At 43.5% G+C, this 12098-nt stretch overlaps 2 protein-coding genes across 6 annotated transcripts in view; one reads left to right on the top strand and one right to left on the bottom strand.

Annotated features, from left to right (window-relative positions):
* The window catches only part of METTL25B (methyltransferase like 25B), a 78137-nt gene extending 73810 nt beyond the window's left edge, over positions 1-4327 (top strand). For 3 of the 4 annotated variants that reach the window (XM_077258157.1, XM_077258140.1, XM_077258137.1), the window contains one exon: positions 3749-4015. In XM_077258157.1, coding sequence (XP_077114272.1) covers positions 3749-3885 — 137 coding nt within the window. In that variant the 3' untranslated portion in view covers positions 3886-4015. The other variant, XM_077258149.1, reaches the window with a different exon arrangement.
* LOC143769528 (high affinity immunoglobulin gamma Fc receptor I-like) overlaps positions 3907-12098 on the bottom strand; it is a 31130-nt gene continuing 22938 nt past the window's right edge. For both annotated transcript variants that reach the window (XM_077258180.1, XM_077258171.1), the window contains 2 exons: positions 10000-10085; positions 3907-4753 (listed from right to left, as the gene is read on the bottom strand). In XM_077258180.1, coding sequence (XP_077114295.1) covers positions 10018-10085 — 68 coding nt within the window. In that variant the 3' untranslated portion in view covers positions 3907-4753; positions 10000-10017. The remainder of the gene's footprint in view (positions 4754-9999; positions 10086-12098) is intronic.

Below are 12098 nucleotides of genomic sequence, written 5' to 3'. Positions count from 1 at the left end.
ATGTTTGATGACATCAGTGTGACGTTGTAACCCCCAAGAACCTGTCCCTATTTTTCGGTCCCAATTTCTGCTAGTATTGTCTTTTGGAAGGTGACACATTTCCTGCCACTTAGAAATCAGAAACATTGGCTTTTAACTGGGCTAACAACAAGCAAGGGGTCTCTAGCGGGTCCATACCCTAGCATGGTTTTAATAGGTTGCCATAATATATGGGAGTGGTGAAACCACTATGCCGTGGTCCAAGGAGAGCCTGGAAGGGCGTAACTAGGTGAACACCTTACTTTTCACTAGGGCCCCTGATTGTGTGGTTAGGCTTGGCTCCAGATGGAAACTAGATGTTACTCCAGGACAGACCATAGACGCATGGAAGCTGCCCCCAAGGGACAGGTAACTGGAACGGCCTGGAAGGAGAGGACAGCTGATGCAGTCAGGCACTGGCCGGAGCTGACTGGGTACAGCTGATGCACACTTTAGCCCGGCAAGTGCTGATGGGACCGGCTGATGTACAGACTGGCACGGAAGGTGTAGGCGTGTCTGTCCGATGTCCAGACTAGCATGGCAGACGGGTCAGTCTGATGTACAGACTGGCACGGCAGGTGCAGGCGGGTCCGGTTGATATACAGACTGGCATGGCAGGTGCATCCGGCTGATGTACAGACTGGCACGGCAGGTGCAGGCGGGTCCGGTTGATATACAGACTGGCATGGCAGGTGCATCCGGCTGATGTACAGACTGGCACGGCAGGTGCAGGCGGGTCCGGTTGATATACAGACTGGCATGGCAGGTGCATCCGGCTGATGTACAGACTGACACGGCAGGTGCAGGCGGGTCCGGTTGATATACAGACTGGCATGGCAGGTGCATCCGGCTGATGTACAGACTGGCATGGCAGGTGCAGGCGGGTCCGGTTGATATACAGACTGGCATAGCAGGTGCATCAAGGTCTGTCTGATGTACAGACTCACAAAAATAACAAACCTTTATATAATGTTACCAATCAAAAAATAGTGTCATGGCTCTCTAAGTTCACACAGGGCGTGTTTGCTGTGTTTTTTCGCTGCATATTTTTATGCTAATTTTCAGCTGCTTTTTACAATACCAGCAAAGCCTATGAGATTTCAGAAATCTTATGCACACATTGGTTTTTTGTGTGATCAGTATTTTGTGCTTTGCTGTGTTTTTTGGACATAGAGCATGTCACTTCTTTCAGCGTTTTTGCTGCGTTTTTTCACCCAATTACTTGAATGGGTGTTAATATGGCTACTTTGTAAGCAGTAAAGCAAAAAAATAAAAGTATATAAATTTGGTATCACAACAACCGCACTCATGCATAGTAGTTACTATGTTGATTTTGCCACAAAAACAATAACAGAATTGCATTTTGTTGTGTTTTTTCATTCTTTTGAACCATTTCACTCCCTTGGATTTTTTTTCTAGTACATTTTATGATAAAATGAACTGTGTCAATCTCTCATCTAGCAAAAATCTAGCCCTCGTATGGTTTCTTGATGGGGAATAGAAAAGTTATGGAGGGGAGGAAAAAGCGCAAATGTAAAATGGATCCATCTTTTAATGGTGCTGCAGTTTCCCCGCACATTATTTGGCCAGGTCTCCACTGTGCTGGAAAAGTCTGTAAAGGGGGTGCAGTCCACAGTCTGGGCTACAGCCCAATATTCTAAGGGTATGTGCACACGATCAGGAATAGCTCAGGATTTCCTCAGGATTTTACGCCGGTGAAATCTACAACAATTCTGCATCTGAGGTTACTGGCAGGTCACCTGTGTTTTTGATGCGTTTTTTTCCCGCATAAGTTTTTGATGCATTTTTTCATTGCATGCGCTTTTTTGTCACTTGAAATAAAGCTAATTGAAAGTTGGCTTTTGGAAAGGTAAAAATAGTGATTTGCTGTTTGCAGATATATTGTGGTTATGTTTCGAAGGTCAGTAAACCTTGTGGGTTGTACGCTGCATACATCTGCAGCGTCCAACCCACAGCATCCAGCTGTTACAGCATAGTGGATGGGATTTCAAGAAAACCCATGACCACTATGCGTGCACCGATGCCCGCGGCTCACCCGCAGAGACGGACATGTGGTGCATCTTTCCAGACCGCATGTAAGTTTATGTAGCAGAGATGCTCAGTCTCCGCTGCGTAAATTGCCTATTCATTAGATGCGGTAAAACCACATTATCTTCCTAGTCACATGCGTAGTAAGTGTGGGAATGCAGCTTACTATGCATGTGTACTAATTTACATAATGGTGAATCTTGTGACACAGCCAGAAGTACACAACACAAGAAGTGGAGGAAAGCACAGAGAGAGGTCCCCTCCTTTTTAAATAAATAAACAATAATAAAAAAAAAATGGCATGGAGTCCCATATAAATGTTAACCAGCCATAGTGAAGCAGACTACTGGAGGTGGTATTTCAGGCTGGTAGGGATCCAATATCCATGAACTTTACCGGCCTGATAATACCAGGCCGCAACAGTCTGCTTACCTTCGTTGTTAGGAAAAATAGTGGGATCCCCTCCAAAAAAAATAGCGTGGGGTCAGCCTATTTTTGTTAACCAGCCAAAGGAAAAGCAGACAGCTGCGGCCTGGTAATCTCAGGCTGGCAAGGCCCATGGATTTTGGCCCTCACCATCCTAAAAATAGTAGCCCGAAGCCACCCCTCAATTGGCGCATCCAAAGATGCGCCGATTGTGGCACTTTACCCGGCTCTTCCCACTTGCGCTGTAGCGGTGGCAAGTGGTGTAATATTTGTGGGGTTGATGTCACCTTTGTATTGTCTGCTGACTTCAAGCCCACGGCTTAGTAATGGAGATACGTCTTTAAGACACCTATCCATTACTAATCCTATAGTTACATGGTAAATAAAGACACAGCCAGAATAAAGTCTTTTAATTGAAATAATGACACAGACTCCTTTAATAGATGTTAATTAAACCATACTTACTGCATCGCTTATTCCACCGACGCCCTTGTCTCCTGGAAGAGAAATAAAATAAAAAAGCAACAATATCCTTACCTGTCCGCTGAGACGATAATCCATAATGTCCCACGACAAGCCCAGCTTTGCTACATCTGGATGCCTTTGGCTGAACGGTGGCTTTCTGCCACCACTCAGCCTGACATCCAGACACAGCGGAGCTTGAAGGTGGATCACCAGAGATGTTCCCGGCAGTCACGTGCACTCGCGGTCAACTGATCGTGAGAACTTGGCTGGTGACCGGAGATAACCCTGTCCCCGGCGGTCACGTGCAAGGCAGTTCTCGCGGTCAGCTGATCGATCGTGGGAACTGCAATGTACGTGAACTTCCGGCTCAAACAAGGTACGCTATTATGTAAATTAGTACACATGCATAGTAAGCTGCGTTCCCGCTCTTAATACACATGTCACTAAGAAGGTAATGTAGTGTTACCGCATCTAATGATAGCGAATGGGTAATTTACGCTGCAGAGACGGAGCATCTCCAGTACATAAATAGACATTCTGCGTTCTGGAAAGATGCGCTGCTTGTTCGTCTGTGAACACATCCACTATGCTCTAGCATCTGGCGGCTGTGGGTTTGATACTGCGGATGTTCACAGTGTCCAGCTTGCAGCGTTTACTGACTGTGGGAACATACCCTTATAATCGGTGGATATTGATGTCTTAAAATCAGTATGACTTCAATATCCAATGATCGTGATGTAGAGATCGCTATATCAATCATATAACGTTACATTTTCCTCTTTCCTTGCAGGATTTCAATGTGATCTCGTCCCTCTATTTAAACCCGAGTTCTCCCCGAGGAATCTGGTCCTTGTTGCTACCAAAGGTGTCAACCCCCCGTCTGATGTCATGGAGGGGATCACATGCCGTCACTGGAGGGTGGGATAGAAGATGCAGAGAGCGTATAGCTCACTTACTAAGTTTTCAGGGTTTTATTTATAGAAAGAAAATATTTTAGTTTGAATTTTTTTTTTACATTTTTGACCCCACACAAATTTCATGGATTCAATTCACAATTTCTTCCTTTTAACACCAGGGTCCTAGAAGAGTCAATATTTGGTGAGGAGCTTACTCAGAGGTCCTTCGTTTTAATCCTTACCCTACGTGGCATCTCTGGTGACTGGCAGGGTCTCCTCTATCCTGTGAATGATGGATGCTTAGGGAGACTCCCAAAGGCTGGAGAAAACACGTATCTTGTCGTCACTTTACAAGATTGGAATTCTCCGACTGTGGTCGGCATCTGCATTAGGGACAGGGGCTCTCACATCACTCTGGGGGTCCGAAATAAATGAAGGTGACTTTTTCTGACATAAAAGTACCTTTTGGCTAACCTGTGTTTGATGTACATCTGTTGACTAACGAGCTGTAGGTACAGGGGGTGCTGCTCTGACCTCTCCTTGAGTGAGACCATATTGTTTAGGCCTGCTACTGTTGACTGTAGAAACGCTGGGGCACCCCCGGTACAGGAAGTATTGAGACCAAGCGTCCAAAACTAATTTGCCCTTTGGAAGAGATTGGGATTCATTTGGTGGGATCTCAATGGCCCTTGAAATCGAATTGCTAGACAATGTGGACCATTTATATATAATTTTGTGGACATCTCATTTTTCTTTTGTTTTTCACTGTGAAGATTTTGTTTGTCACCATCTTTAGATTAACGGATAAATTCAGAGTGCTGGGTTTATGGCTTCATTACATGGCATCAGGCGACGTACAAAGGAGCAGGAGCAGATATTTCCAAAGGAGGAGCTGCTGTCTTTTCCAGGCATCATGGTTGTTGAAATCGTTCAAGTAGAAGGAAGGAGAAAGAAAAGAAGACGTTGGTTGTTACTTACAGCAAATCTGCAGCTATTTATTACACCATTTGTAAAACACCCGACATTTTAAGTCACAAAGGTACTCTTAAAGCTAACCTTTGCTTAAAGGGGTGTCCATATAGAACATTTATCAATGACCAAGAGACTGAAGTCTGAAGTGGGACCACCACTGCTATAGACGGAGTATGGAATGGTGATCACACATGACAAGCACTGCTCCACTGAGACCACCTCTTAGCACCTGAACCTCCGCTGATCATATATTTATCATCTATCTTGTATATAGGTGATACTTAGATTTTATCTTGCAAGACAACTAATATTTTAAGTGACAAGCTTTTACATTTCCATTGCCTAGTGTGTGGTTTTGTGTGACTTTAGCTCTGTGCTTTTCCCTGCAGCTTCCCTCCTTTTTCCATCTACTTTTTGCTTCAGTTAGCATGTCAGTAGTCACAACCCAACATGGTCTCTTTGGGATGATATCACATGGGAGCAAACCTGTCTGGTGTGAGAGAGAAGGAGACGGGCCTCTACTGTGGCCGGTTCTTGTGATTTCAGAGTCTTGTTTGGAAAGCTTCATCCACGTGCAGCAAAACAAAAATTCAACAGATAAAAGCGGATTTTTCTCTATGGAAGTCACTGTTTACAGAGGTGAGATCTGCTGTGTGTCTGCTGCAAAATCCACATATATAACATATAAAACATGCCTTTTTTGGGTGTGGAATCACATCCAATCAACAGCAGAAATCTTTTGCCACATGTGACCTTATCTTTAAGTATCACGTCATGACATTTCTTTCTCCTGAATGTTCCCCCCATCACCTGTGACTGATATTGAAATTTGGAAGGAACCACGCAACTTAACCACAAAGTGGGGACCACTTAATGTTACAGAGAGGGCCGGACGCTGAGGAGTAGATAGCAAAAGTCACCATCGCTCTGCTGACTCCATAACTGCAGAGTCCAGACCTCCCCTGGTATAACATCAGCACAAACCTTGTGCCCTTCATGGCCAATCAGCTGCATGCCGCCGTATATCACCAAGCACAATGCCGAGCATTGGCTGTTGGAGTGGTGTAAATCCACCACCAGTGGACTCTGAAGGAAACGTGTTCTGTGCAGTGATGGATCGCACTTTTATAGAGGAGTCTGGGTTTGGTGATGCCAGGGGAACGTTACCCGCCTGACTGCACTCTGCCCGCTATATAGTTTGGTGGAGGAGGATAATTTCTATGGGCTTGTATCAGGGCTCGGCCTCTTAGTCCCAGTGAAGGGAAATCTTAATTATTCTGCACAAGACATTGTGGATAATTGTAGATTCCAATTTTGTGAGAACAGTTTGGGGAAGGCCCTTTTGTGTTCTCCAAGGTTCATTAAGACGCGGTTGGGGGAGTTTGGTCGAAGAACATGATCGACTGCATGAAATCCAGACCTCAACCTCATCCAACACCTAGAATGGAGATTGTGGGCCCGACGTCTCCCCAACATCAGGGTCTGACCTCACTAATGCTCTTCTGGATGCAAGGGCATAAGTCCCCAAAGAGGGCTCCAAATGTTCTAGAAATCCTTCTCATGAAAGCGAATGCCATTATATCTACAGAGGAGCCGACTTCATATTAATGTTTATGCATGTAGAATGTGAGGTTAGAAAACCTCCTGTACGAGGAATGTGGAGGGAGAACATACTTTTGTTCATGTGATGGGTGCTCTAAACTCTGCACTTGCCTCAGTTGGAGACGGTTTTTACTATCCGTGTGGTTTTCTTTTGGCCGTCTGTGTGTACAGTCTTTGTGATAGCTGTGTGTACATGTGTGTGATACATGTTCCGCCCATGTGACCCAAACCAGTATAGAATGCAGAACAGAAATGACAGATTTTTAGGTATTAAAGATGTGAAATCTGTCTGTCTATCTATCTATCTATCTATCTATCTATCTGTCTGTCTGTCTGTCTGTCTATCATCCATCTATCATCTATAGATTTATCTATTATCTATAGATCTATCTATCTAACTATACTTCTATCATCTACCTTATCTATATTATCTATCTATAGATCTATCTATAATCTATCTATCTATCATCTATCTATCTATTATCTATCTTTTATCTATCATCTATCTAGCATCCATCCATCTATCTAGTATATCTATTATCTATCCATCTATCATCTATCTGTTATCTATCTATCTATATCATCTATCTATCTATATCATCTATCTATTATCTATCCATCTATCTATTATCTATCTATTATTTATCTATTATCTATCTATATATCATCTATCATCCATCCATCTATTATCATCTGTCTATCTATCATCTATCTATGTATCTATTATCTACCTATGTATAGATTTATTTATCTTATCTATCTACCGCATATCTTCACATCTCTTCAGCGCATAAAAATCTGTAATTTCTATTCTTCATTGTATTCCGATATGTGGCACACGAATGTCACACTTACGTAATCCGTATGCAATATGTATTATCATCTGTGCTGCCGGAAAAAAAGGACATGGCTATGTGTGGGTCACATGGACAAACGGTTTGTGTTAAAACATGGACATGAGTGCAGACTCATAGATTAAAATGTTTGTGCATGTGTACTTGTCTTCAGTACAGTACAGACCAAAAGTTTGGACACACCTTCTCATGTAAAGATTTTTCTGTATTTTCATGACTATGAAAATTGTACATTCACACTGAAGGCATCAAAACTATGAATTAACACATGTGGAATTATATATTAACAAAAAAGTGTGAAACAACTGAAAATATGTCTTATATTCTAGGTTCTTCAAAGTAGCCACCTTTTTCTTTGATGACTGCTTTGCACCCTCTTGGCATTCTCTTGATGAGCTTCAAGAAGTAGTCACCGTGAATTGCCGTCCAACAATCTTGAAGGAGTTCCCAGAGATGCTTAGCACTTGTTGGCCCTTTTGCCTTCACTCTGCGGTCCAGCTCACCCCAAACCATCTCGATTTGGTTCAGGTCTGGTGACTGTAGAGGCCAGGTCATCTGCTGTAGCACCCCATCACTCTCCTTCTTGATCAAGTAGCCCTTACACAGCCTGGAGGTGGGTTTGGGGTCATTGTCCTGTTGAAAAATAAATGATGGTCCAACTAAACACAAACCGGATGGAATAGCATGCCGCTGCAAGATGCTGTGGTAGCCATGTGGTTCAGTATGCCTTCAATTTTGAATAAATCCCCAACAGTGTCACCAGCAAATCACCCCCACACCATCATACCTCCTCCTCCATGCTTCACGGTGGTAACCAGGCATGTAGAGTCCATCCGTTCACCTTTTCTGCGTCGCACAAAGACACAGTGGTTGGAACCAAAGATCTCAAATTTGGACTCATCAGACCAAAGCACAGATTTCCACTTGTCTAATGTCCATTCCTTGTGTTCTTTAGCCCAAACAAGTCTCTTCTGCTTGTTGCCTGTCCTTATCAGTGGTTTCTTAGCAGCTATTTTACCATGAAGGCCTGCTGCACAAAGTCTCCTCTTAACAGTTGTTGTAGAGATGTGTCTGCTGCTAGAACTCTGTGTAGCATTGACCTGGTCTCTAATCTGAGCTGCTGTTAACCTGCGATTTCTGAGGCTGGTGACTCGGATAAACATCCTCAGAAGCGGAGGTGACTCTTGGTCTTCCTTTCCTGGGGCGGTCCTCATGTGAGCCAGTTTCTTTGTAGCGCTTGATGGTTTTTGCCACTGCACTTGGGGACACTTTCAAAGTTTTCCCAATTTTTCGGACTGACTGACCTTCATTTCTTAAAGGAATGATGGCCACTCGTTTTTCTTTACTTAGCTGCTTTTTTCTTGCCATAATACAAATTCTAACAGTCTATTCAGTAGGGCTATCAGCTGTGTATCCACCAGACTCCTGCACAACACAGCTGATGGTCCCAACCCCATTTATAAGGCAAGAAATCCCACTTATTAAACCTGACAGGGCACACCTGTGAAGAGAAAACCATTCCCGGTGACTACCTCTTGAAGCTCATTAAGAGAATGCCAAGAGTGTGCAAAGCAGTCATCAAAAGCAAAAGGTGGCTACTTCGAAGAACCTAGAATATAAGACATAATTTCAGTTGTTTCACACTTTTTTGTTATGTATATAATTTCACATGTGTGAGTGTTCATAGTCATGAAAATACAGAAAAATCTTTAAATGAGAAGGTGTGTCCAAACTTTTGGTCTGTACTGTATATGTGAAAACGGACATGACACGTACTGGAAACATGGACCTGTGAAAAGGCCTAAAGGTGTAAAAATATGACTTTGAAGATAAAAAATGGTTCGATGTTTGAGGTTTTCATTTCTTGGTCTTTCATTTTGTTACTTGTTTGGGTTTTGTGTGCTGTAAATAAAGCATAGCATTTCTTCTCTGACTCCTAGAGAGCTGTCGATACCGGTCAGTGAAGAACACTGCAGCTTCGGGGTTGAGTATGTGGGAGGGAATTTGGACTAAGCTCTATGTGATTTTTGCTCTTTTTCCAAGATAGCTTTCACTTATGCCGGAAAGATGTTTGTGTGACACATACAGACATACTTGTTTGCCACTGCTTAACCTGGGAAGTCTGCAGATAATGATGTAGATGGTAATCTGTATCCACACCTGATAAAAAGTTGGGCCCTCATGTGAGCCAGTTTCTTTGTAGCGCTTGATGGTAGAGGTCCAAATTTTCCCTTACAAATTGTCTACAGTCTTCTGGTCTATAGAGAATAGTGATTAAAACACTAGGCTGCCTCGTTAATGCACTACCTGGGTCATAGAGTACACAGCACTGCTAGGCCATCTGAGTGCTACTGTTTATGGGAGAGCCAATCTTGAGATGACAGTCGTTCAGTAAGTGAATGGTGGTCTTTAGTATCAAAGAGGTAGAATGGCTGGTTGGTGCATATCCGCACCACCATCTAATTTATGACAAGCTATCCCGTTCACATGGGTCAATGTAACTACAGAACGAATTCAAAGCCCCCTGGAATCTATGCCAGGGAGAATTGCTGCAATACTACTAGTTGTGTCTCCCATAAAGTGGTCATTCAGGGTGTATTGCTGTCACTATAGACCGAAGTTAGGCTGAGTTCTCTAAAAACATCCTTCATCCTCGACTCCTATGTAGAAATCTTAAAGGATTAAGAGACAGCTGACAAAGACGTTGAACACCTTACCGAAAAGACGTTAAATGATCACACGATGACGTGATTTTCTTTCACCAAGTCGTTCACTTCTGCTTTATGAGGATTCTGTGAAAAGTCTGTGGAACACATACAACAATCATTCTGTCGTCTTTCTGCAAGCAACATGATTCTAAGGCATGTTCATGCACACAGTGACGCAAGCCAAAATGCCGCAGCGTCTTCAAAACCCGTTTAATGAACTGTCGTATGTACCATTTCATTTTTGGACAATTCAACCTGGAACAGTTTGCTTTAGGAAAAAGAACTGTTCTTTCCTAATTCTTCCTGGGCCAGCACTCCAGGTGTCTTATTTTCAGGTGTGCTGACATCACTTCTACAGCACTGAGATCAGCGGCTCTGAGCGACTCGTGCCTATGGCTATGTGCACACGTTGCGGATTGGCTGCTGCAGATACGCAGCAGTTTTCCATTAGTTTACACTACCATGTAAACCTATGGAAAACAAAATCCACAGTGCACATGCTGCGGAAAAAAATGCAGAAACGCTGCGTTGTGTTTTCCGCAGCATGTCAATTCTTTGTGCGGATTCCGCAGCGGTTTACACTTGTTCCTCAATAGGAATCTGCAGGTGGAATCCGCAGTGCGTTTTGCCTGCAGATTTTGCAAAAACGGTGCTGAAAAATCCGCAATGTGGGCACATAGCCTAAAACTTACAGTAGATTGAGCTTCTGAGCTCATGAAATGGTTAAAGCGCTGTCCATGTGACATCAGCACTGCAGACAATAACATGCACTGTTGTGGAGGCTCAATGCTCTTTGCTGGACCCGGGGAGGATGACTATAAAATAATTTGTTTATTATATAAATCAAACTGCGCTGGGACACTGGGTTTTTCCGAAACTAGGGGCATGATTTGTGTGTCAAGCTGCATACAGACATAACAGTTAAGGTCAGGTAAAGCTACTTTCACATTTCCGTTTATTTGGATCCGTCATAATGAGTCGTTTTGGTAAAAAAACGCATCCTGCAAATTTGCCCGCAGGATGCGTTTTTTCCCATAGACTTGTATTGCTGACGGATCGCGACGTATGGCCACACGTCACGTCCGTCGTGCACTGGATGCGTTGGGTTTTGGCGGCCCGTCGTCTCAGAAAAACGTTCAAGGGAACGTTTTTCTGTACGTCACGTCCAGTGTTTCACACTGTGCATGCCTGGCAGGAAATATCGCTCTCACGATCTTTCCTGCCCGTCAACGCAGATGGAAATGTGAAAAAAAACACTTCCCTCAGTACGTCCCGCCGACGCTTCGTGACAGCCCCGTACCGACGGAAGTGTGAAAGAAGCCTAAGGCCTCTTTCACACCTCCGTCTTTTTCCTCTCGTCGAAATCCGTCGAGTTTTGAAACAATAGGATATTGCAAATTTTTCTGCAGGATCCTTTTTTTCCCATAGACTTGTATTAGCGACGGATTGTGACGGATGGCCATCCGTTTCATCTGTCGTGCACTGAATCCGTTAGAAAATAGCGGTCCGTCGTGTGGAGAAAACTTTCAGAGGAACTTTTTTTTTCTGCACGACGGAAAATCACTCAGCGACAGGTCCTGCTGTCCGTCATTGGCTATAACGGAAGCCTATGGACGCAGGATCCGTCGCGGACACTGGAATCCAGCAACATATCCCTTTCGTTTATTCTGAGCATGCCCGGAACCATTTTCCAAGTCAGGGAATCTCTCACTCTCCCGACGGAAGTGTGAAAGAGGCCTAAGTCATTCAACAGCAGCAGGTGCAACACATTCCTTAAGTGAAAAAAAAATGTTCCTGCACATAGAGTGCTGGCAGAATGCTGATGAAGAGGAGCTACCCTGGATGGCAATTTACAGAACATGATAATCTGAACAGTGTTTGGATGTATTGTAAAGGTATGTGTATCACATTTTGGTGATTTTTCTACAGGGTTTTATATGAAAGGATGGATATACTTTAGATAGATCCACTCACACAGGTTATGCATTTTGGAAATTGCAGTTACAGAAATGTTTGATATTCTGTAATATTTTTCCCCTACCCTCTGTCTTTTTCTCTATTGGTAATAGGCCAAACCGCCAATACAATGGCTGGGTATTTTTCACACA

The sequence above is a fragment of the Ranitomeya variabilis genome, chromosome 1, assembly GCF_051348905.1.
Source record: "Ranitomeya variabilis isolate aRanVar5 chromosome 1, aRanVar5.hap1, whole genome shotgun sequence".
NCBI classification, from domain to species: Eukaryota; Metazoa; Chordata; class Amphibia; order Anura; family Dendrobatidae; genus Ranitomeya; species Ranitomeya variabilis.
This window is presented reverse-complemented; position numbering and strand designations above follow the sequence as displayed.